Source organism: Quercus robur, chromosome 7 (assembly GCF_932294415.1).
Source record: "Quercus robur chromosome 7, dhQueRobu3.1, whole genome shotgun sequence".
Classification (NCBI taxonomy): Eukaryota; Viridiplantae; Streptophyta; class Magnoliopsida; order Fagales; family Fagaceae; genus Quercus; species Quercus robur.
In genome coordinates, this window is record NC_065540.1 from 46,293,067 (window position 1) to 46,317,853 (window position 24,787).

The 24,787-nt window shown below is 33.2% G+C and overlaps 4 protein-coding genes across 8 annotated transcripts in view; 3 read left to right on the forward strand and 1 right to left on the reverse strand.

Moving 5' to 3' along the window:
- LOC126693684 (TMV resistance protein N-like) overlaps positions 1 to 3,048 on the forward strand; it is a 28,889-nt gene extending 25,841 nt beyond the window's left edge. For 3 of the 4 annotated variants that reach the window (XM_050389792.1, XM_050389797.1, XM_050389793.1), the window contains 2 exons: positions 951 to 1,103; positions 2,635 to 3,048. The gene's annotated coding sequence lies outside the window, so the exon portion shown is untranslated. The remainder of the gene's footprint in view (positions 1 to 950; positions 1,104 to 2,634) is intronic. The other variant, XM_050389794.1, reaches the window with a different exon arrangement.
- A 6,245-nt stretch (positions 3,049 to 9,293) lies between these two features.
- LOC126691512 (receptor-like protein 9DC3) lies at positions 9,294 to 9,701 on the forward strand. Its single transcript, XM_050386546.1, has one exon. The coding sequence runs from the start codon at positions 9,294 to 9,296 to the stop codon at positions 9,699 to 9,701; it is 408 nt and encodes a 135-aa protein (XP_050242503.1).
- Positions 9,702 to 18,715: 9,014 nt separating this feature from the next.
- LOC126691513 (F-box/kelch-repeat protein At3g06240-like) lies at positions 18,716 to 20,320 on the forward strand. Its single transcript, XM_050386547.1, has 2 exons — positions 18,716 to 19,562; positions 20,208 to 20,320. The coding sequence occupies exons 1-2, from the start codon at positions 18,716 to 18,718 to the stop codon at positions 20,318 to 20,320; spliced, it is 960 nt and encodes a 319-aa protein (XP_050242504.1).
- Positions 20,321 to 23,822: 3,502 nt separating this feature from the next.
- Positions 23,823 to 24,787, reverse strand: part of LOC126693686 (receptor-like protein 7) — a 98,106-nt gene continuing 97,141 nt past the window's right edge. For both annotated transcript variants that reach the window (XM_050389806.1, XM_050389805.1), the window contains exon 6: positions 23,823 to 24,064. The gene's annotated coding sequence lies outside the window, so the exon portion shown is untranslated. The remainder of the gene's footprint in view (positions 24,065 to 24,787) is intronic.

Sequence of the window (24,787 nt, forward strand, 5' to 3'; positions counted from 1 at the left end):
CACTGGTGAATGGAGAATGGTTAGGATGGTTTTTCATTTTGTTCATTGAATGTACTAAGCGTTGATTATATCATGCATTAGATATGAATATGACACTGTCAAATTCTTATTATTGTTGATTCATTACCTTCATCAAGTGGCATTGTTTTTAGGATAAATAGCTTATCAAGGTTGTAGTCTTTCTGACTCTCTTTGTTATATTGAGGTGATAGTTGAGTACATAGAATATATACTTAATATTGTTTGTTCTCAATTCAAATTTTATTTAATATAATAATTTATTACTTAAAAAAGAAAGTGGTCAGCGTTGCTTACCAAATTTGAGCAAAGCCTATTTAACAAGCCAAGTTCATGTTTCCTGCCACTTATAATTTACAAAGTATAGATAGATGTGCTCAATTGTTTCTTTGCTGACAATTTTATGGTGACCGATCTTTTAACTCCTTGTTTTCACACTAGTACTAAATGTTCTTCATGTTTTCCTTGTATTATTTATTCAAAAAGTTTTTCACTCTGTCAAATGTAATCTGTATAAGCTAAAGATTTTGCTCGTATATTTTAATTCTTCTATTGCCTTAAATGCCTATCTTTTTACTGAAAAACAAGGAGAAATCATCTCTTTAGCTGCTATTGCTTGCTTTGGGTGATTAAGAAATAACTGAAAATGACCTGTTGATACCTCCCAGATCTATTTTGTTATCTTTCCTTCCTTAGCATGATTTGCATCATTGTTTCAAGTCCCAATAAAGTAGTTTGCACTTTAACCTTATTTTAATAAAGAGCAGCTATGTTTTGATTTTGTTAAAAAGTATCATTTTTAAATAAAATGGTTCATTGTATTAAGCTGTTTATATCTTTGTTTGATTAGAGTTGGACCATTATGGTGTGCCTTGTTATGCGCTGATTCTTTTCTTATCCCATTTTGCTTATTGTTGCCAATGCCTGTGCAGGTGAGGATCTTAGGGACTTCTTGACGATAGGAGAAGAGAATATCTTTTAAAGAGGAGCTTCTTGTCATACAATTTTGGAAGAACATTAAGTTCCGACAAATTTGATAAAGATAAACAACTAGCAGCAGTTATCAAGCATATGGTTTTGACTTTGTAAATTCCTTCCTTGAATTTGAAAGTTGTGACTTTTTTTTTTTTTTTTTTTTTTTTTCTAATATAATAGTTGATCAATGATTTATGATAATCTGTTGTTAGCAGATGACCGGTTGAGGAAATTAGAAAGACTAGGAGGTGGAAAACTTGGTTCGTAGCCTATAATGTTGATATGAATCAAGCTTATGATAAGACTTATCTGCACAATGACTTGTAGATTAGGCAATGCATCTGCACAGTTTGTTATAAGTGTGCAAATATCTTGTCTTTGGCCTTTTGTTCAAGCTACTAATGATATGCAACATGGTGTTTTGAAATTTTTGAGGTGGTATTGTTTGTAATTCTTTCTAGATACATTGTAGGGAGCAGGTAAATTCATTTACTAAACTGGAATTTTATCTGCTCATCTAAGAAAAGATCTTTGGTTAGGATGTAGAAAATGGGTCCTTTAAATAAGGTTTGGTAGCAAAGCAGTTCTGTTAGAAAGGTGTTATTTGTAATCCAAATTGTTTGCTGCATAAGGATATAATGGCTAAGTATTGCGAAGGAAAGCATTTTTAGTTTCAGATCTAAGCATTCTAACTATTGGGTTGGAAAGGTGTCTTGTCTTGTAGATATTCAGCTTTGACTGAAACTACATGGTGTATTGGTGATGGTACTTCAGTTTCACTGAAACAGAGTTCCTATGCAAATTGTTGAAGATCTAATTGATTGTGACAGATTGTTTTGGAAATTTCATCTCACTAGGAACCTTTACCAACCTACAGTGGCAGGTGAAATGTGTAAGATTTCATCGTCTAGAGGAAAATTTAAGGAGAACTTAATCTGGCTAAACTCTGAACCTGGACTTTATAGTGTTAAAAAGGGTATTTCTTAAGCAAAAACCAGACATTGGAAGATAATGATGGTATTGTTGTTTCTGTTTAGCAGGGTTCTTTTTGGGCTAGATATTAGAGCTTGATATTACCTTTTAAATGTCTTCTTTTTCTGTGGAAATAATTAATAATGATTTGTTTGTGAAGTCTGACCTAATTAGAAAACAAGTTGTAGTTTCTGCTTCACGTGAATGTGTGATCTGTGGTGAATATGAGGAAATTTTGAGTCATTTGTTTTTCCCTTGTCCAATTCCAAGTACAATTTGGTTTACTTCAGTGTGTGGTATTAGAGGCGATTTTTTTTTTTTTTTTTTTGGTTTTCTTGGGATAAGTTAAAATGGATTCTTTGCAACCCCAATCAGTGAGGGTTAGGTTAGTGCACTAGCTATTTGTTTTCTTCGAAAATAATGTTATTTTCAAATTCAGGATGTTAAAATTTACCAAACCAATAAAGTAGTTTGCACTTTAACCTTATTTTAATAAAGAGCAGCTATGTTTTGATTTTGTTAAAAAAATATCATTTTTAATTAAACTGGTTCATTGTATTAAGCTGTTTATATTTTATTTTGATTGGAGTTGGACCATTATCGTGTGCTTTGTTATGCACTGATTCTTTTCTTATCCCATTTTGCTTATTGTTGCCTATGCTTGTGCAGGTGAGGATCTTAGGGACTACTTGATGCTTTCTTGTCATACAATTTTGGAAGAACATTGCTTCCAACAAATTTGAGAAAGATAAACAACTAGCAGCAGTTATCAAGCATATGGTTTTGACTCTGTAAACTCCTTCCTTGCACTTGAAAGTTGTGACTTTTTTTTTCTAACATAATAGGTGATCAATGATTTATGATAATCTGTTGTTAGCACATGACCTGGTTGAGAAAATTAGAGACTAGGAGGTGGATAATTTGGTTGGTAGCTTATAAAGTTGATATGAATAAAGTTTATGATAAGACGTATCTAGGACTTCATTTTTACTATGCTGGAAGAAATGAATTTTTGATTAAGCAGTGCATCTGCACAATTTCTATCAGATTCTATTGAATGGTTCCCTGGGTAAAATTATTTTCCCTCAATGGCTTAAGGCAAGGGGATCCACTTTCACCTTATAAGTGTGCATATAGCTTGTGTTTGGCCCTTTGTTCAAGGTAATAATGATATGCAACATAGTTTTTGAATTTTTTGATGTGGTATTGTTTGTAATTCTTTGTAGAGAGCAGGTAAATTCATTTACTAAACTGGAAAAAAGATTGTTGGTTAGGATGTAGAAAATGGTTCCTTTAAATAAGGTTTGGTAGCAAAGCAGTTCTGTTATAAAGGAGTTATTTGTAATCCAAATTGTTTGCTGCATAAGGAATTAATCTGTTAATGGCTAAGTACTGTGATGGAAAGCATTTCTAGTTTCAGGGCTAAGCATTCTGACTACTGGATTTGGAAGGTTTCCCTGTCTTGTAGATATTCAGCTTTGGCTGAAACTACATGGTGTATTGGAGATGGTACTTCAGTTTCACCGAATCAGAATTCCTATGCAAACTGTTGCAGATCTAAGTGATAGTGACAGATTGTGTTGGAAATTTTATATCACTAGGAACTTTACCAGCCTACAGTGGCAGGTCAAATGTGTAAGATTTCATTGTCTAGTGGAAAATTTAAGGAGTATTTAATCTGGCCACACTGAATCTGGACTTTATAGTTTTAAAAAGGTATTTCTTAAGCCAAAAGATAATGATGGTTCTTTTGTTTCTGCTTGGCAGAATTCTTTTTGGGCCAGCTTTGAGAGAGCTTGATATTACCTTTTAAATGTGTTATTTTTGTGTGGAAATAATTAATAATGATTTGTTTGTGAAGTCAGACCTAATTGGAAGACAAGTTGTAGTTTTTGATTCATGTGTGATGTGCGGTGAACATGAGGATATTGTGAATCATTTGTTTTTCTCTTGTCCAAGTGCAAGAGCACTTGGTTTGCTTCATTGTATTGTATTTGAGTGGATTTATTATTATTATTATTATTGGGATACGTCAGCTCTTCAATTTCTTATTCTTACCTCTCCAATGACATGATAAATTGCAAATCTAGAACAGCCTAACCAACCTAAGAATATATGATTTGCAATTATTTTTATTATTTTTGAAAATGATGACAATGCTTCAAACTCAAATTCATCAACCTAGGAAGCTGGGTGTGCTATTCAATCCAACAACTGGTGATTTATGTTAGTATGTCCCTTTAATTGAAAGTTGCTTGACTCCTTAAAAAAATTTGGTCGATATATAATAAAAAATTCAACATTGATATGGCTCTGATAAAAGTTCTTAGCAATTCTTGGATTGAGATCACTTGGTTATAGATTTAAGTCTATAACCAAACACTCTATAACCAAACACTTTGTGAGGGGTTCGTCTACGGATTGAGATCAAGTGGGATATTGCACCATATGCAATTGCTTTTGATGGCTCAACCTCAACAATTAAATAAAAAAAAATATTTGAAAATTTTAATTGGTAAAATATTTTTGTGAGAGGGAAAAGGATGAATTGAACGTTGCAATACTTAGGGTATTACATCCGATCCCGATCCCTCATCTACCAATGACTAATGGCGATCACATAGTCTCCACCTTATCAATGACTCTCACATCATCTCCTTTTTGATAAGCCAATCGATGAGGTGGCTGGAGGTTGAAGAATGTGGGCCCAATTAGAATGCCGAGTAGGATGAAGAGGAGCCTCTATTTGTTGAAGATTTTCAGCTCTGCAACCTGGTTTGCCAATGGTTAGTTCTGAAATTTTAAGAAATGAAATGTAGTTGGGAGATTTTTTTTTTTTTTTTTTTTTTTTTGACGTCTCAAGCATTATGTATAAGCTGATTTATTGATTAAAAGTGCCAATGGCTGAGTTGACTCCATAGGGCGAGTCAGATGAGGTAGGAAAGTTCTTGAATGTAAATAAAGCAACTTTTCCATTTACAATTACCAGGATAATTGTACAATCTTGATAAAATTAAAATTTGACTATTTGGAATCGAAAAGAGAAGTGTTACGTCCACAACATTTTCATAATAAATTATAAATAATTAATTATTATTGGTTCAAATTTGAACCTAACATTAAAATTCATTCTTATATAAAAGACAGATTTGTTTCATATCAGTTGTCATTTAAAATCTTGTTTAAAAAGAGGAAAAAAAAAGTTGGTTATTGATGACCACTTTTTTTTTTTTTAACTAACAGTGACCACATATGAATAGATATTGTACAATGACTATCCTTTTTATGGCATATGGTGACCACTTTTTTTTTACTAAACAGTGACTAGAATGAATTATTACTGTACAATGACCTTTTTTTGAAAATGAGTATACGTTTGTCAGATTAATTTTGCCAATTTATATTACTATTTAGCTTCATTCTTATATAAAAGACAGATTTGTTTCATATCAGTGGTCATTTAAAATCTTGTTTAAAAAGAGGGAAAAAAAAGTTGGTTATTGATGACCACTTTTTTTTTTTTAACTAACAGTGACCACATATGAATAGATATTGTACAATGACCGTCCTTTTTATGGCATATGATGACCACTTTTTTTTTACTAAACAGTGACTAGAATGAATTGTTACTGTACAATGACTTTTTTTCAAAAATGAGTGTACGTTTGTTAGGGTTAATTTTGCCAATTTATATTACTTTTTAGTTTATTTTTTATATTATTCATGGGTCTTATTTCACTTTTTGGTATTATTTATAGTCCCACAATACTATTTTAACTAACTTTTACCTTTATTTACAACATTTTCAACAAAAAACTTTTAATTTCAACAAAATAAGCATATCCCAAACATACTCATTACTATACTAAATTGTTACAATACAATGACATTTTTTAGGAAACAATAACCACGTTTTGGCAATGAATGACACTTGTTTTTGCATAAGATGACCATTAATTTGGCAAAAAATGATCATTTATGAATTGTTAGTCACATAAGATGACCACGTTTTGGGAACAAATGACCATTAATAAATTACCTATCTTTTTTCTGCATATGATGACCACTTGTTCACATGCCATTCAACACTCAAGAAGGAAAATATGATATTAAAAAAAATGTAAAAGAAATAAATTCAACAACTTTCTTTTCTTCTTTAGCAATTAATAGTTTCTAAGAACTAAAAATCATTGCAACAATAGTACATTCATTAAATTTTTTCCTAAAAAAATTACAAGATCCTCTTAAAAAGAATTTCATGTTATAAAATAAATAAATTCAATTCCTCAAAGAAATAAATTCAAGTAATTCCCATCCTTGACGGCTCTTGTTGGCTGCTATCGAAGTAGTGGGTGGGTATTTGGCCAAAGTCGACGGAATGTTTGTTGGATTGGACAATGCCAAGTCTATCATTTATGCATTGGATTACACTAAGTGTGAGTTTGGATTGAGATGAAAAATCAAAATTATTTTACAATTCAGCTTATTTTTGCTATTATTCATGGACCCCACTGCACTTTTGGTATTATTCATGGGTCCTACTGTACAATTTCAACTAACTTTTACCTTTATTTACAGTACTTTCAGTAATAAGTTTTCAGTTTCAGCAAAATAAGCCGTATTCAAAAACACCCTAAAGTCTAATCCAACAACTCATGGTCTTGTTGTTGGTCGGGATTCTCAACCGCTTTAAAAGATTTTGATTGACTTTAAAAGCATTATAAAATCTTCATTTAATATTCATCTCTTCCCATGCCTCACACTCTTCATAACATCAAATATATTTTCAGTGTTTTTGCCTTCTCTTCTCGAGGGGTATCTATCAAAATGGGGTGTTTAAGTTGGAAGTATCAATTATTGTGTCTACTACTCTCCTTGCTCTTTCACTCTCCATCGTCTTTTTCCTCTTCCTTGTCTTCAATCTCACCATGCTCTGCTTTACTACAATTTAATAACTCTCTTTCTCTTTATTCATCAGCTACTCCTCTTTATACATCTAGAATTCAGATGTGTGATACTTCATATCCAAAGACAGCCTCTTGGAAGGAAGATAAGGACTGCTGTACTTGGGATGGCATCGTGTGTGACAAAACCACACGCCATGTTATTGGCCTTGACCTTGGTCGTAGCTAGCTTAATAGCCCCATTCATTCCAACAGTAGCCTCTTCTTTCTTCACCATCTCAGGAGCTTGAATCTCGCTGGGAACTTCTTCAATTACTCCCTAATTTCGTCCGAGTTTGGCAACTTTAAGACTTTGACTCATCTTAACCTTTCTAATTCCTATCTTTCAGGCAAATTGCCATACGAAATCTCCCAGTTGCTTTTGCTGGTTTCACTTGATCTTTCTTACAACGATGGGCTGTTAATTAAAACACCAGTATGGATAAGAGTCATTGATAACCTTACTCAGTTAAGGGAACTTATTCTGGATTCCACAAATATGTCCTCAATTAGGCCTAATTCTTTGATGAATATATCCTCCTCTTTGACCACTCTTAGTCTCAATTTCTATCACTTGCAAGGAAAACTCGAAAATAACATCCTCTCCCTTCCCAATATGCAAACCCTTGATCTAGGGGCAAATGACAATCTTGATTTGGGTTCTCTTCCAAAGTGTAATTGGATTAGGAGTTCCTTGAAGTTCTTAAATCTCTCTTTGACAAGGCTTTCAGGAGAATTACCTGATTTTATTGGCAATCTGAAGTCCTTGAAGCATTTGAACCTTTATCATTGCAATTTAATTGGCTCAATTCCAACATCTCTTGGAAACCTCACACAAATTACTTATTAGAATCTAAATGAAAACAAGTTTGCTGGGTCAATTCCAACATCACTTGGAAACCTTACAAAACTTACTATTTTGGATCTATCATATAATAGTTTTAGCGGTGAGATTCTATTACCACTTTCAAATTTTAGGTGTTTTTGACATACATATGAATTAACAATTTTTAATTATTGGGGAATATTTCAATAGGTTTGCTGCCGTTGTCACTATTTAGCTTGCCCAATCTCTCAAGTTTATTCCTTAACAACAATCAACTTGTTGATCCCCTTCCTAATCATGTAAGTGGGCTTTTGAATTTAAATGATCTCTACTTAAGTTCAAATTTACTAAATGGAACACCGCCATCTTGGTTATTCAGTTTGCCGTCTTTGGTGATGTTAAGTCTTCATGATAATCAATTCGTTGGTGAGATTTGTGAATTCAGGTCCAATTCATTGGTGCATCTTTATTTGGGTTATAATAAGCTACATGGCTCTATACCTAAGTTAATATCTACATTTGTTAACCTTACTTGGCTATATCTCTCATCAAATAACTGGAGTACTATTTTGGAATTAGAAATGATTTCAAAGCTCAAAAATCTAGAGTATCTTGATTTTTCAAATAACTTGGTTAGCATCAACAATAATGTCACCTATACCCTGCCCAAACTTAGTAGTCTGAACTTGTCTTCTTGCAACATTAGTGAATTCCCAATTTTCTTAAGAACAGCAACAACATTACAACTCTTAGACCTTTCCAAAAACAAAATTTATGGTCAAGTTCCAAGATGGTTGGGGGAAGTGAGGATGGATTCATTATATTTTCTTGATCTTCATTACAACTTGCTTCAAGGACCATTTCCCACTCTAGGTTTTCTTAGTCTGGAATATTTGTTTGTCTCCAATAACAAATTAACTGGAGAAATCCCTTCTTTAATTTGCAATGCAAGTTCCCTTGAAGTTCTAGACTTGTCTCATAACAACTTAAGTGGCATGATTCCTAAGTGTTCGGTACACTCTATTGTCCTCTTAATGTTGGATTTCTGAATGAATAGCCTTCATGGTACCATCCCTACATCATTTTCCAAGGGAAATAATTTTAGATATATTTACCTTAATGGAAATCAATTGGAAGGGCCATTGCCACAACCTTTGGCAAATTGTGGGAACTTGGAAGTTCTAGATCTAGGAAGTAATAAGTTAAACGAAACCTTCCCTTATTGGTTGGAAGGTCTTTTAAATTTGTAGGTTCTTGTCATAAGATCAAACAAATTTCAAGGTCGTATAGGCAATCCTAAGACCAAATTCCCTTTCCCAAATTTGCAAATCCTAGACATCTCTAACAATGAGTTTAATGGTCCTTTGCCAAGAAAATATTTCATATATTTGAAAGCCATGAGAAATGTGGATGAAGGAAAAGTTGCATTGAAATATATGAGAGACGGGTATTATCATGATTCTTTGAATTTGATAATGAAAGGGTTGTAAATTGAGTTCGTGAGAATCCAAATTGCCTTCACGACCATTGATTTTTCAAACAATAGTTTCAACGGAGAGATGCCAAAGATAATTGGGAGGCTAAAATCACTCAAGGGGCTCAACTTTTCTCACAATAACCTTATAGGTTATATTCCATCATTATTTGGAAATTTGAACAATCTTGAATGGTTAGACCTCTCTTTCAACAAGCTTATCAGGGAGATTCCTAGGCAATTGGTAGATCTATTGTGGCTTGAAGTTTTAAAGTTGTCACATAACCAACTTATAGGACAAATACCTTCAGGAAAGCAATTCAATACATTTGATAACGATTCGTACATTGAAAACCAAGGATTATGTGGATTTCCGTTGTCAAGAATGTGCAACAGCCTTGAGGCAAAGAAACCACCACCATTAACCTTACAACATGAAGACAATTTAGAGCCTAAAAATGGGTTTGGTGGGTTGGTTGGCAAGCTATATTGATGGGTTATGGATGTGGAGTGATATTTGGAACATTGATAGGATACTTTATGTTTAAAATTGGGAAGCCAAAGTTGATTCTGAGGATGGCCAAGTTAGAACAACATATCATGCTTAGAAGGCTGAAGAAGAATGCCCAAAGACATGGAGGAAAAAATAACTAGTCAAAACAGTTTGTGGGTGATTTTGCTAGAGTTTTTCAAGAAGGTTTCAAAGGCATGTTGTACTGTGTTGTAATTTGTGGAAACTACTTCGATTTCATAAAATGGTTGGGAGTCTATGTAGAATGCATCTGTTGAGGGTCGTCGTTATTTCTAGATCATGGGGGTTCCAACCAAGAAGGAGATTTTGGTTGGCATTGTCGCTGTTGAAGTAATTGGTAAGCCCAAGATCTCTTTCCACCTTACAATTTGGTTTTATGTTATTATAACATTTGTCTTTTATTGATCTGATTTATTTGCCCAGTAAGGTTCAAGGTTGTTGCCTCCAATGTTTCGAAACATATCAATTGCCTCTGTGCTCTTGAATTAAGACCTCTACGACTAACACTAAGGTTCTATTTCTGTCTTTCTTGATTTTTTAATTTGTTAACCATATCCTTGTAAATTCAAATTTTGCTTTCATTTTTCGTGACAATTTTTTTATTCTTCGGTGAATGCATTTCTTAATTTTTAACATTAGCTATCTATCGTAATATATTTACCATATTAAATTACCAATTCTCCCAAAAGTTTAAGCTATTAGAAATTTGTCAATTTAATCATTTAACCATATTCTAACAAGATCATATCTCAAAATGGATATGGCATTTTAGTCATGGTGTCTAATAGAATCCCAAGAATACATCTAGTAGCAAGTGTCAAATCTAAGGAGACATTAAAGCCTGGTTTGAGGTTGCAAAGAGGATTTTTTATCAATGAATTGTCATGTTGAATTTGGGGTTTTTTTTTGGGGGGGGGGGGGGGGGGGGGTGGGTTGTTTCTTTGATTTCAAATTTATAGTTTGATTCCTTGTAAGGTTAGTTGCAGCTTCTATTTAGCCCTCGTTTGGGAGAAGGGAAATGGAATGAAATAGAAAGGAATAAAAAGAATAATTTTAGAATATTCTTCCATTTCCTTGTTTGGGAGTATTAATAGAGGGAATGGAAAGTCCATTCCCTTGTTTGAGAGTTTTAATAGAGGGAATGGAAAGTCCATTCTTTTTTATTCCCTTTATGATCATTTCATTCTATTCCCTTATAATCTCCCAAACAAAGCTTTAGTTTCCGACTTGCTACGTTTTTGTTGTTAGATGTTGCAGCTTTTAGCTGCTGGAGTTTGTCATTTATATGGTTTTTTCTTTGATAATTCATTCATTCATTAAAAAAAAGGAAAAGGGTTAAAGTTATCTTTGATTTTCCTTAAGGACCTTGATTATATTTGCTCACTTGGTTTTTGCATTGCCAAACAATCTACAATTAAAGTGTGCACTCAATCATGAATTCTCTTGCAGCCAAACCTTAATGTTCTAACTAAATTAATTTTTCTACTTTATTTTTATTGATAACATTGCTCCTATGATTATAGTTTTTTTTTTTTTTTTTTTGATTTACTGTGTTCTTTTTTATGGTTTAATTATTGAGAAGTTCTAGATTTGGATAGAAAGCGGAAGAAAATGCAAGTTTTGAGGAATGTTCTGCAACAGTTTAGGTCCATATTCTTTAAGAGTGAAAAGTCAAAGGTGATTCAAATTTCAACAATTGTCGTGCAATCCGTTTGCCTTTTTTTTTTTTTTTTTTTACAATTTCTATATTTGTATTTTTTTTAATGTATCTTACTATTAAGAAAATAAATTTAACAATAAACAAATTTAGGTGTTTCAAGTTTAACTTTCAGAGACCATGATGATATAGATCTATCCAAGCCCTTGAGTCATGTAATGTTCAATGTGGTAAAATCTTGAAAGGTCCAATTAGTCTAAAGGTTTAGCTTTGCTATTTCTTTTTAAATTTTAGGTTAAGCTTTAGTGATCAATATTTTGGTCATTATTTACCTCTCAGTTGGCTAGGTTTGGGATTTAATGATGCATTTGATTTGGGTTCATCTTCAATGACCCTTACCTTAGTCAACAATGATTCTGACTCCAGTATATATCCATCATCAATGAAAATTAGAACATATTAATCAAACTTTGAAGATATATGCCTCCATCTGAAAATAACATTGATGCCAAGCTAGGCTTCCTTGTATAGTTACATCTTTGTGTGCCTTTGCCACTTTCTTCTCCCTTTCTCTCTTTCTATAAATTTAAAGGCTCATTCATGTGTAAATCAAGTTTCTTGGCTTTGTAATTGTAAGGTTGAATTTTATCAACCATCTTGTTGGCTTTATTCAGTGCCAAATTTGCTTGTATTTTAGCAATTAGTAACCCTGTATTTAGGTGGGAATCATGTAAGGGTAGTGTGTGAGAGAGTGTGAAGAAATGCTCAAAATTGTGCAAAGAAGCAGGGACTAGCAACTGGATCTTTTGGGTGGCTCGTGGCTTGCAAGCCGCCAGAAGTTGCACACGTGCCAAGCATGCCAGAAGTTGAAGAGTCACGCTAGCTGTTGCACTACAGGACAAAAGTCTCAGGCTAGCTAGGCCGTTAGCTCGCGGCTTGAACTTGCGACTCAACCCAGTTGCGAGGTCAAGTTGTCAGAACACCCTGTTTGGGAAAAACTTACTTTTCACATTCCTTCTCACCCTACTGTATATATACCCTTATACCTACGATATTCAGAGAGCTTCTAGAGAGAATTTTGAGAGAGAAACCCTAGAGAAAAACAAGATTGATTCATCCACAATCTTCACATAGAGACTTCAAATTCCTCTACTCTCTTCCTCTCCATTGTCAAATCCTTGAGAGGTACATTTCCAAAACCTTTTCTCACCATGCCCATATCTGTGAGGAGGCCATTTGATGTTTGGAAAGCAGTTAAGAACGGACCAATTTCATATTGGTAGATGCTATGGTTAAGTAGCGGAATCCGGCAAGCTAAAGAAGAAATAGGTTCGATGTAACCTTGTTGGAGTAGGAGCTTGGAGGGCTTAGGTACATTGGGTAGATTAGGCTTGGAGGGTCTTTTGTTGTTCATGTATCCCAACTACTTTCTTTAGTGGATTATTTACCGCTTGGAGGGCGGCAGAGAGGTTTTACGCTGAGGGTTTTGGTTTCCTCTTCGATAACACATCGAGTGTTGTCCTTGTGTTTGCATCTCTCTTCTCTTAATCTTTTCCATTTAATTTCTGTTGTGGATGTGATTTTATTTGGTTTAGATTGTTTATCAATTCTGTATTAAGCTTATGTTCATTTTCCGCACATTAATTGTTTGATATTAAGCTTGAATTGGTAATTTGTAATTTGGGGGTCTAAACATTCATAGTGTTTTATACACTTATTGAACTTTCAGTAATTATAATATATAAAGTATTGTATACATTAGTTATGTATGCTGAATTTGAATAATATTACTTCTCAACCAAAAAAAAAAAAACCTTTGAGTTCAACTTTAATGAAGATTCAAGATGATATTGTAGTTTTATATAGAATTTAGGTGAGCCATAAGTCAACTTGATGGTATATACTTGATAACTTTTCTTATCTTTTTTTTTTTTTTCATCTGCAAATTTTGATATATGAATGTGGAGTGAAGGTAAAGATAGTATCACTGTTTTCATTTATTTAATAATATTATTAGTAGTAGTAGCTATTGACTCTTCTTCCCTTTTAGCAACAATTGGTATGTAATTGTTTAATATTCGTTAATGTTTGATTTCATTTAGGTGCAATTCAATTTTCCCTTCTACTTAAAGAATAATAAATATTGCCTTGCGCCATATTGTGAGTAGAAGGTCTTGAGATTAATCATATTTAGAAGAAACGACATAACGTTGTAGTTTTGCTATAAATAAGCTTAGGAGTAAATAAGAACTATATCTCTTGAAATGAAGTGGTAGAAAGTGATCTGAGTTTCCACTCAAGATAGGCCATTTAAATGGGGCTAACATGGTGATGTTTTGTGTTTATTTTGCAGGAGCTACCTTGAGAGTAGGACTACTGGTTCTTTAAGTATCCTCCTTCAAAGAGACTATGGGAGCAAATTAAGTCATGGTGTTTTATAAAATCCCAAATATATAGCTTGCGTTATGTAGTTTTGAGTGTTATGATAAAAGTTTTGAAAGCACCATATGCTTACTTGCTTAGGCTATGGCAGTTTATTATATTTGGCTTCAAAGAAATGGCCTTGTATGTTGCAGCAATGTAAAGTTTGAGGAGGCTATCCTACTTTTGATTAGAAGAGGGATTGAGGCCTAGGTTGAGTTTGTAATGAGAATGAAAAAATTGTTAGTGAATAATCTTATGTCATAAATCTTTGGAAGGGGGAGGGGGCTTGCATTTCACTATCTTGTATGATAAACGTAATTGAGGGCAGTGGTGGAGCTAGGATTTCAAGTCAAGAGGGGCAAGATTAAAAGACAAGATTGAAGGTAAAATTAATCTAAGAAATATTAATCGATACTAATAACAAAATTAATAAACGACTATATGCCAAAGTCATTGTCATACATAATCTAATATAAAATTTTACTTTAATTCAATTTTTTTCATTTCTAATTAAATTTACTCAATTGCAAAATCTACTTCGATACGAGCTCATTTAGAATTTGACCTGGACATATTACAATGAAGTTGTATATGTTCCTCAATGCCAGAATGCACTTAAAATGTTATGTAGACATTTGAGTTGATGCAAAAACTCAAGATTTTTTTTTTCTTTCCCAGCAAAAACTCAGGTTGAGACTGAAAGTGGTTGATAACAAAAGAAAAAAATTGTAAATAAGAGGCAGACTGGTGAGGTGCTATAGTTTGGTATCACTATATTTTTTTTTTCCCAGTCGTATTCAATGAAATTGTGTGCAAAACCAATGTACTGGTAGGTGGGACCCATTATTTAATAAAAGTGCTACTTCAATGCTTTGTGAACGTAAAATTGTCTTCTTATTGACAAGTTAGCTATACATATCTAGTAAAAACTAAAAAGTTGTTTATGTCAAGAGGGACAAATAACCTTTTACTACGTATTAATAGTTTACTACTAATACATAGAGAATTTTTGAGAAGGTCAGGGGGGCACCCCCCCTCGACCCCCCCTTCCCTCAGCCCCTAATTGAGGGGTTTTAGTTCGATTATTTGTAAGTTTGGTTTTAATTACTATTTAGTTTGCTGCTTGCTCTATTTGTATAGTTTGTTTACATTAAAAATTCATTCATTCATTTGGGGGAAAAAAAGGTCATGCTTATCCTTGATTCTCCTTGACCATTTTTTCTTACTTATTTTCTGCATCACGAAACAAACCACAAAGATAGCATGCATTAAAACCTGAAATCCCTCACTGCCAAACCTTACCTAAATTCAAACCAACATTTTTTTTTGGCAAAGCAAATTACTCTTTTGGTCCTCTAACAATGGGGATGGTTTTAATTTCATTCCTACACATTTAATTGTGTCAATTTTGTTTTTCAACTTACAAAACCAAGTCAATAATTAAGGATACAATTGATTTGATTTTGAAAGTTGAAAATTGAAATTTTCATAATTAATAGTTGAGGGACCCTAGTTTTAAATTTTGAAGGACAAAAGTAACACAATTAATTGTATAGGGACAAAATTGGCCCACACTTTTTTATTGATTAGATTGCGCCTATAATTACTGTTTTTAGCTATTAATGTCTTTTCATTTTTGTTTTTGCTATTGGGAACTTCTAGATTTGGACAGAAAGTGCAAGACAATGCAACTCTTGAGAAATGTCCTGCAATAATCAAGGTTCAGATCCTTTATGGGTTAAAAAACAGAGGTGATTGAGATTTCTATATGTTGTGCACTTGTATCTTTTCTTTTCTTTTTGTTGTTGTTGTTGTCAATTTTATAGTTGTTTTTATACATTTGTGATATTAAATTCAATGATGAAACAATTTATGTGTTTCAAGTTCAACTTTTAGAGACCAAAATGCAATAGCTCTATAAAGGCAGGTTGAATTATGTAACTGGATCACATATTGAAGCAGAATCCAAGTTTAGGGGTGTGTATGGGGTACTTCTTAATGTGAACATTCCAAAAAACGATAAATATTAGTGTTGGTTAGTTTAGGTTTTTCTGTAAGGTTAATACACTAATTGGTGTTAATTTTTCTACTTTTGGTGTTAAATCACAAACAAGAATGCACTTACATGTCTTAATTTCTTGCAAGACCCTATGAAATCATGGTTGGTGATGAGTTGCAGTAACAGACTTTAACTTAGCCAAAAAAAAAAAAGATTCAATAAAGCTTTTGGATGGTGTTTTGTTTCTCAGTATGGAATTAGTTTATTATGCCAAAATGAATTGTATTTGTTTATGTTAAGACTCATTTTGTGGCTTCACCATTTTTATTTTAGTAATTCTGGATGATTTGCAGTTGGTTTTAGTGTGTGTGCAAAAATGATTTAGCACTTAGTTTTGACTGTCATGCTTGCACCGTGATGAAGCTCACCAACATAGTGGGTGTGTGTGTGTGAGTTTTGGGGACAAGGATGTGCTGCTCAATTTTGTTAAGCTTCTCCTTGCCTAGTTGTAGTTGTTTATGTTAAAATCCTTTTGTGGCTACATCATTATTATGTTAGTATTTCTAGATGATATGCAATTTGGTTTCAGTGTGTGTAATGAAATGATTAGGCAATTGATTTTGTCTACTATGCTTGCATTGTAATGAAGATGCTTGCTAATGCAGTTTGTGTGTGTGTATTTTGTGGATATGGATATGCTGCTTAGTTGTGTTAAATTTCACCTTTGCTCAGTCAATTAGAAAATTCCATATTACATATTACCATCTAATAAGGGCTTTGTAAAGGGACTTGATCACCAATTGATTGAAAACTCCTCTGAGCTCTGTTTGGGCTCCCTAAGTTTAAATGTGTTTTATTAGAATAAGTGCTTTTAAATGTTGTAGTCCTAAAAATTGTTGATGATGCAAACATTACTAGATAGGCTCCTATCCTTGGAGGCCTAGTTTTAAGAGGCAAATAACTTACATAAGGCATTGGAATAAGCCACATGCTTCATTGGCTTCAATTGTTTTATAATCTTTAGAAATACATTAGCAAATACATGTACTATATATTATTACTTAGCAAAAAAATGAAGAAGACATTAGCAATTAAATGTAGTGGTATGAATCTAAAATTTTTGGTGATGCAAACATAACTAGATAGGCTCCTACGATTAACTCCAACATCTATAGGGTGTATGTATGATTGTTATCCTAACATTCTTCTCTTATTTTACCCTTTTCCTCTATCTTCAACATTATCGGTTTAAATATATGAAATATGTGTGCTTCTGGTCTTATTATATAAATGCATTTATTGTTGAAGCATAGCATTTGTTTTTGCTACACTCCTTTTGAGTCACAATAGTATAGCATTTTGGTCTAGTTCGGTCTATTTTGGTACAATTTTGTCAAATTCGGTCCATTCGATCCAGTTGAACTAATTGGACCTTAAATTGATTCTTTTTGCAAGTTGCCTTTTTAGTTTTGGACTCAAAAATTCTTTTTTTTTTTTTCCATTAATTTTTGAGTTGAAAAATATGAAATTTTGGTCTATTGGGCCAAACTCTTTAGTTTTGCGCTAAAAATTCAAATAAAATGGAATTAGAAATTAATGACATGGGCCCGGAAAAAGTAATAATTATGATAAATATTCAAAAAATTATCTTAAAATTTTGGTTTCAATAATATAGGCATTATATTTGTATTTGAAAAGAAAAAAAAATGCTACAATCCTAAACTTATATAATAATTTAAACTTAATGTAACATGTTACATGTATTCCAAAAAATAAGGTTATACAAATATTTTTAATATTTATATTCTCGAATAAATTCATTATACAAATTAGTCAACTGATTATGGTATATTTTAAAATTTTCATTTTAATAACATTATCTCCATTTATATAAAATAATATTAAAAGTATGTAATTTAATTTTTTTTATTAAATTATGTTTCTTATATTACATTAAAATTATAAATATATAAATATTTTTAAATAACACATGTACTATTTAACCTACAAATTTTACATTCTGAGTTTGCAGCTAGTAAATATAATACTTATTCAAATGAAGAAAAAAGAAGAGCACTCGGTTTATACTAATAACTATTGAGTAACTATTGATAAGTAGAGTTTCTGTCTGACATTGGAGATAAGTAGAGTTTTAGTTTGATCTCCTCTAAGATTACGGCTGTTGAGAACATGCGGCTGCACATATGTGTCACTAACAACCAAAGGAAACCACTCTAGTACGAGTTGAATGTTTTTGGCTTTCAAATCAGACGTATCGCACACTACAGTTGTAAAGGATAAATATTCAATGAAAAAACGTGAGAGTTCGTTGGAGATAGCAGAGTTTTAGTTAAACTCTATTATGAACTATGAAGTAGAGTCATAGTTAAACTCTTTTATGTATCAAATGGTGGAATCCTTAAAATATAACTATGAATTAAACGCTTTTTAAGTATCAATGGTGGAATTGTTTGAGACTTAATTAAAAGAGTCCACATTCCACAGTCCTCAAGAACACAAACTTCAACCTCAGTCTCTCTCTCTCTGGAAGAGGCAATGTCAGACGACAGAAAAAAAAACTGGGAATGTTTACCCGGTGAGATTGTAACTGATATTTTCCTACGCTTACCTATCAAATGCATCATTATCTGCACCTCCGTATCCAAAACTTGGAGAAGGCTAATCCAAAACCCCACCTTCATCTCCACACATCTCATCCACCACTCCAACACCAACCATAACTTTCTCCTTTCCAGGCCCTGCTTACAAAAACATCAAGAATTCTACACATTGCATAACGAAGATGATCCTGATTTCACTCAACACACCAGGTTTGATTCCCCTTTCCATGCTCCAAAATCTAAGCACTATAATGGAACATTCCGTGTTGTCGGTATGTGTAATGGCCTGCTCTGCCTTGCCGATGATGATATACTCACAGACACTAATAAATTCTTTGTGTGGAACCCTTGTGTTAGAAAGTTTCTCAAACTTCCTGATCCCAATATTACCTCCTTCACATTGGGTGAGTTCACTGCCTCTATTGGTTTTGGATTTGATCCCAAAACTAATGACTATAAAGTGGTGATGGTCGCGACCATACTGCATAGACTTCACCATAGTAGGTCTAGACCCATGGTCGCGGTTTATTCACTTTCCACTGGTAAATGGAGAATGTTTAAGGATCATGTTGTTCCCACATGTGCTGTACGTGGTCGTGAACCTCAAGCATTTGTCAATGGGGCTTTGCATTGGCTGGCTTGGAAGAGGACTAATGATCGCAAATTTCATCCTTTTGTTTTGGTGCTCGATTTGGGTGACGAGATCTTCCGTGAAATATCACTGCCAGAATTTCCAGGTTATACCCGTGAAAGTGTAGAGGCATTGGGCATTTCTGTTTCCGTGTATGGGAATTCTATCGCCTTGTTTCACAACGGATACTTTAGTTTTGAAAGGCAGCATTTTAATGGTTGTCTCAACATATGGGTGATGAAAGAGTATGGTGTGGCTTCATCATGGACAAAAGTTTTAACTACAATTGATCAAGATCCTGGAGGGGGCGTACCAAGAGCATTAGGTTTTAAGAGGAATGGTGAGGTTGTATTGCTAAAGGATGTTGGACAGATCATCTTGTGGAATCCAGAGAGCCAGAATAGTAAGCATCTTAGGATTACTGGATATCAGTATACTTTTGTTGGTTCTTATGTTGAGAGTCTAGTTTTTCTAGACAAATCCACCAAAGGTGTGGTTACATACTAAGGAAAATAATTAAAGATGCATTAAATTTTTTTTTTTTTTTTTTAATGGTTTATGGTTTTGTTGGTTTGCCTCCATTGTAGCAAACTGATACATATAGTCCGTTTTAGCCTTATATTTTCAGGAATTGAAAAATGTTGATGGACCAAGCAATACGAGGTTCATAAGAGTAATTTCTGTTAGAAGCAATGAGATCTGTCATAATTTATGATTGTTGCTTTGCAAGAAATTATGGTTCAGTTTGTTGTTTTTGCATATATTTTATTATTTGTCAAGTTATATAAGTATGCTTAACTTTTGCACTAGTTTCTCTGATCAGAATTATCAGTAATCTTATTATTCCAAATCTAATTAAATTCTCTGTGTGGGTGTTATATTCCTATTCTGTTGATTCTTTGATGGGGAACTATAGAAGATACATGTCTGATTTGGTTGTAGAAGTTAAGAAAGACTTTTTCTGCTCTGAAATTTTGGAAGTTTTGAGCCAATCATGTTGAACCTGGGATGAAGAGAAATATACATGTACTCAGAAGAACCATTGGCTAGAAACTGACTTTGGGAAACTTCTGCAAGAGGACGAATACGTGATAAATGTGAACTTGGTTATTTTTTATGTTATGGAATGGGACAGGAACATGGTTTCCTTCTTCTGGATTTGTTGAGCTGATTGATTTGTTACATGGTCTCAATTCTCCTGTTGATATTACTACTCTTAGAAGTCAAATTGCTAGTTTCCATGTCTAAATGGTTCACACAGTGAAGTAGTAGAATTGTCTGTTTAAAGAAATGATAAACTTATTTAGTATTTACACTCGGGGTAACTGTGCAGTTGTTCTTCCATAGTAGTGGGGAGTTTTTTTTTTTTAGAAAGATGTTTGTTCACTTTACTATGTATTGCAGCATATTATAGTGCTTAGTTCGGATAGCTGCCTTGGCGAGCTTTCTGGCTTCGCTTTCCACTAGTTCTTTCTCTTCCTCTCTTCATCTCATTCTTTACTTTTCTTCCTATTAATCTTATTTCTATATATATTTTCAAAGTTCTTTTCTGCTCTCTCATTTAGTGATTCTTATACCAATGCAACACACCCATTAAATGCACTCTCGAGATTTTAGCACTTCTTTACAAATGTGTCTCAAATACTCGAGATGATAACAGCAGCCATAACTTTTTCTGCTTGGTAAGACAAAAGTGCATTGGTTGCGGTTGGTAGCAAGCAAAAGTCTTCGAGTGTCCTCCATCAATGAAGGTTACTTAGCTATTAGAGCATGCAACTCGTGCAATTTGTGTACATGTGTCCCCATTTATGTATTTATTTTGACAATGACAAAGATCTATATAATATCTAAAAGTATAAGTATATTTATTGTTACACTTCTGTTGAGCTATACCAATATAGCATTTCGGTCCTCTCTCTCTCAAAAAAAAGGAAAAAGATGCGTAACATTTCGGTCAACTTCAATTCATATGAATAAGTTTGGTCTAATTTAATTCAGTTCATTTGGTCCACTGCGGTCCATTCGGTCTAGTTCAGTCCATTTCTCTCCCTCAAGTCCTAGCTGTAAGATCAAATTTGTAAAGCTAAAATGCCATGCTCTTAATGTCCTTAACAAAAGGATACTATAAAATAATTGAAGACTAGAGTTTTGTTTATTTTTGTGAATAGCTGATTTTTGGCAAAGGTTATGCCATACTTGAAGGCAACAGATGTTTTTGCACATGACCTTGCTAACTAATTTTAGTCTCTCTCTCAAAAGGCTAAATCTACTGCTTTGTTTATTTATTTGGGTGATTGATTTTTCTAGATAAACTTTGGCTTTGGGATTTTTTTTTTCTACTAATAAAGTAGAGTCACACTTAGAAAGCGTTAGTTGATAAGTCATTTTATTTTATTTCTGTTAATATTGTTGATAGTGATCAATTTAGATGTTGAACTATGAGGTTTGCTAAGTTTTTTTTTAGATAGCTTAATTTAGAAATCTAGTATATTGTATCAACTATACTTCGTTAAAAAATAATCACATCATTTTAAAAAGGGTTTGGGACTTGACACTTGTAAATCATTATCTACTATTTTCATTTTTCACTTATATATATAAAAAAAGGTACAAGTTCTTATTAAAATATGAAGCCTTTAAGCTACTGCAATTGTCACCTCCTCACTTCAAGTATTAGGTAGAATGTGAGGTTATGAGTTAAAGACCAATTAAAAGGGTGAAGCCTTTGAAACTTGGCCAAAATTGTTCCTACCATGCAGATACTTTTTCACTTAATTGCCTGGGAAGATTATATACTATCATTGTTATACAACAGCCCCTTCCCCCTTTGCTCCTTTTAACAATGGTCAACAACATTCCAAGACATTGCAAAGTGATTGATATTGACCACAGAGGCCGAGAGCATTTCTCAACCTTTATATGTTATCCATGTGCCTCTATAATGTATGAAATGGTTGGTACTATGTTTTCAAAAATCTTTGCTAACAACATAACTACCATGAAACTTTATATCCCAACTATGTGTGATTGACTTCACCAATCCTATTTCATAATTCAGCTTCCGTTGAATCTTAAGCTCTGATATCACTTAAAACCAAATTGACCTACACTTGTTTTGGCTTGCTGTAGTTCCTTCCACTTGAATTGTTTTGACTACACTTTGAGACGGTCTCAAAAGGCTTTTGCATTTAGGCTGGGTTTGGATCCACGTCCAAGTTTTGCGTTTTGCGTTTTGCAATTTTTTTTTTTTTTTTTTTTTTTCTACACACGTTTCAGGGGACAAGCGCAACAGTACTTACAGTAAAGTACTGTTGCGCTCTGTTTAGCCCTGTTTTTTTTACTTTTCTGTCAATAAGTGGGTCCATGTACTGTTCATGGACCCACAAATTTCATTTTTTATCAATTTTTTCATTAAAAATGGGTCCCACAGCACTATTCACACATTTAAAAATTATTTTGCTACAGTGTTTTCAGTTTTCAGTTTTCAGTTTCAGCAAAATAAGTTCTATCCAAACACACCCTTAATATTTCCATTTTCCTGTTGGGTGGTATGTGGCATTTTTTTCAAGTATTATGCTAAACAAATTGCATTTCAGACTTTGACACCTGTACTTGTGTTCTTGTTTTAAAGGATCTTCCATGAACATTCTATGCTGAATAAGGCTGTATTAAGTTCCCATGGTTCCAGATTTTTATTTACATGAATTACATGCAGAGGTTATTTGGCACAAATCAGATACTACCATGCTTATCAGTTTGTTATAAGGTGCACCGTAATACCAAAAAAAGTATATAAAAAAAAAAGATTTTTACAATAATCAGATAATGGGCTATCAATTCAAACTATCAAATTGAACTGTTGCTGCAATGTTTCAAGCCACAACATCGTTAGATGAGTGCGAATTGAAGGAAAATCTGCTGATTGGCTCCACTACGCACACAAGGTTTTATGACGTACAATTCCTTCTACACGTAATAGAATTCAGTATAATCACAATGTTAGCTTGCTAATAAAGCTTCTGTGCAAAAAACAAAGCATATAGACAATTTAAAATCTTTCATTGTGGTACACCATAATGAAGAGACTAGAGAAATTGGGTCTCTCATATATTTTAATTTCCCAAAACATAATACTTAGAATGGATTTAACATTCCTAATGCAAGACATTGTTCATTATCGGCAATTAAATGGATTGAACAATTGAAATTAGAGACATTCTGACCTACAGCATTTTAAAGCGATAGGAATATCCCATTTTGCAACAATAATCTCCCAAGAGCACCTTGTAGCAGAGTAGTCGGAAGGGGGGGGGGGGGGGGGGGGGAATATATATATTCAAAATCAGTCAATTTTGCAAATATATAGATTTTATATTTCAGTGATATTAAGACTACAACTTGCAAGCTATGCACAGTCTAGGGCATTCTATTTTTCTATGCGTTTGATTTTAGTCCTAACAGTATAGCACCATGTTCACTTCACCCTCAAAGAAAAAAATTAGATGGTAATATGAAATATGCAATTGTCTCTACTGCCACGCCGCCCCACCCCCCCCCCCCCCCCCCCCTCTCTTCTTTCTTGTTTTAACTTCCTACGAATAGAGACCTTTAGACCTATTAGACAAGTGTAACTGCTATCAAGTTGACTGAGTAAGAAGAAATTTTAAACAACTGGGCAAGTATATCCTTGTTTAAACACACTACATTGGTGAGCATCTTTATCACAATGCAAGCATGGCAAACAAAGCAAAATTCAATGCTTAATCATTTTTGTAATACACTGAAACCAAAATGCAGATCATCGAAAAATACTTATATAAGAATGGTGTAGCCACAAAAAGAGTGTAACATATAACTACAATCCATTCTGACATAATAAGCTAATTCAATACTAAGAAACTAGACACCATCAAAAAACTTAGTTGAATTTTTTCTTTTGCTGAGTTAACGTCTGTTACTCTTTTAGAGCTCATCACCTTGATCAATGAGGCCCTGCAAGAATTTAAGAACTGTAAATGCATTCTTGTTATTTTTAATTTAACACCAGGAGTAGAAAAAATAATACAAATATTGGTTTAGGTTTAACCACAGAAAAAACCTAAACCGATATTTGTGGTTTTTCAAAATGTACAATATAAGTACTCCAAGCCTTTACCAAATGAACATGTGCATCAAGGAGATGGGGGATATTCCAAAGCTAGCAATTATATAGAAAGAGAATATTTTGCTACTCAACAAAGAGCAATTGTAAAGAGAAGACATCATGTTCCAAAAGATAATAATAGAGTAGAACTATCGCATATTATTCATAGCAAAGAAAAGAAAGCAAATACAATATGGAATCAATTATTCTTTACAACTAAAACAAAACATTTGAAAGTAAAACAGAATCCAACCAGAGTACCAAAAAACACTATTATGAGGTAAGGTTTGTATCACCCGTCAAACATGATTTAGTAATACATCTATGGCTGTTAGCTAAGGCTGTTTAAAAAAAAAAAAAAATACATCCCTGAGTGTTCAATGTGTCTTATTTGCAGGGTAATATCCCTTCCTCAACAATAATTTCTATTTATAACACCAATTTCCTCCCTTTTTGATAGTTACAACAATATGAGTGAGGGGATTTGAATCCTAGATGATTCTATAAGAAACACCAAGGTCCTCTTTCTTAAATTGCTTAAAAGAAACCTTTAACCATCCTCCACAAGATAA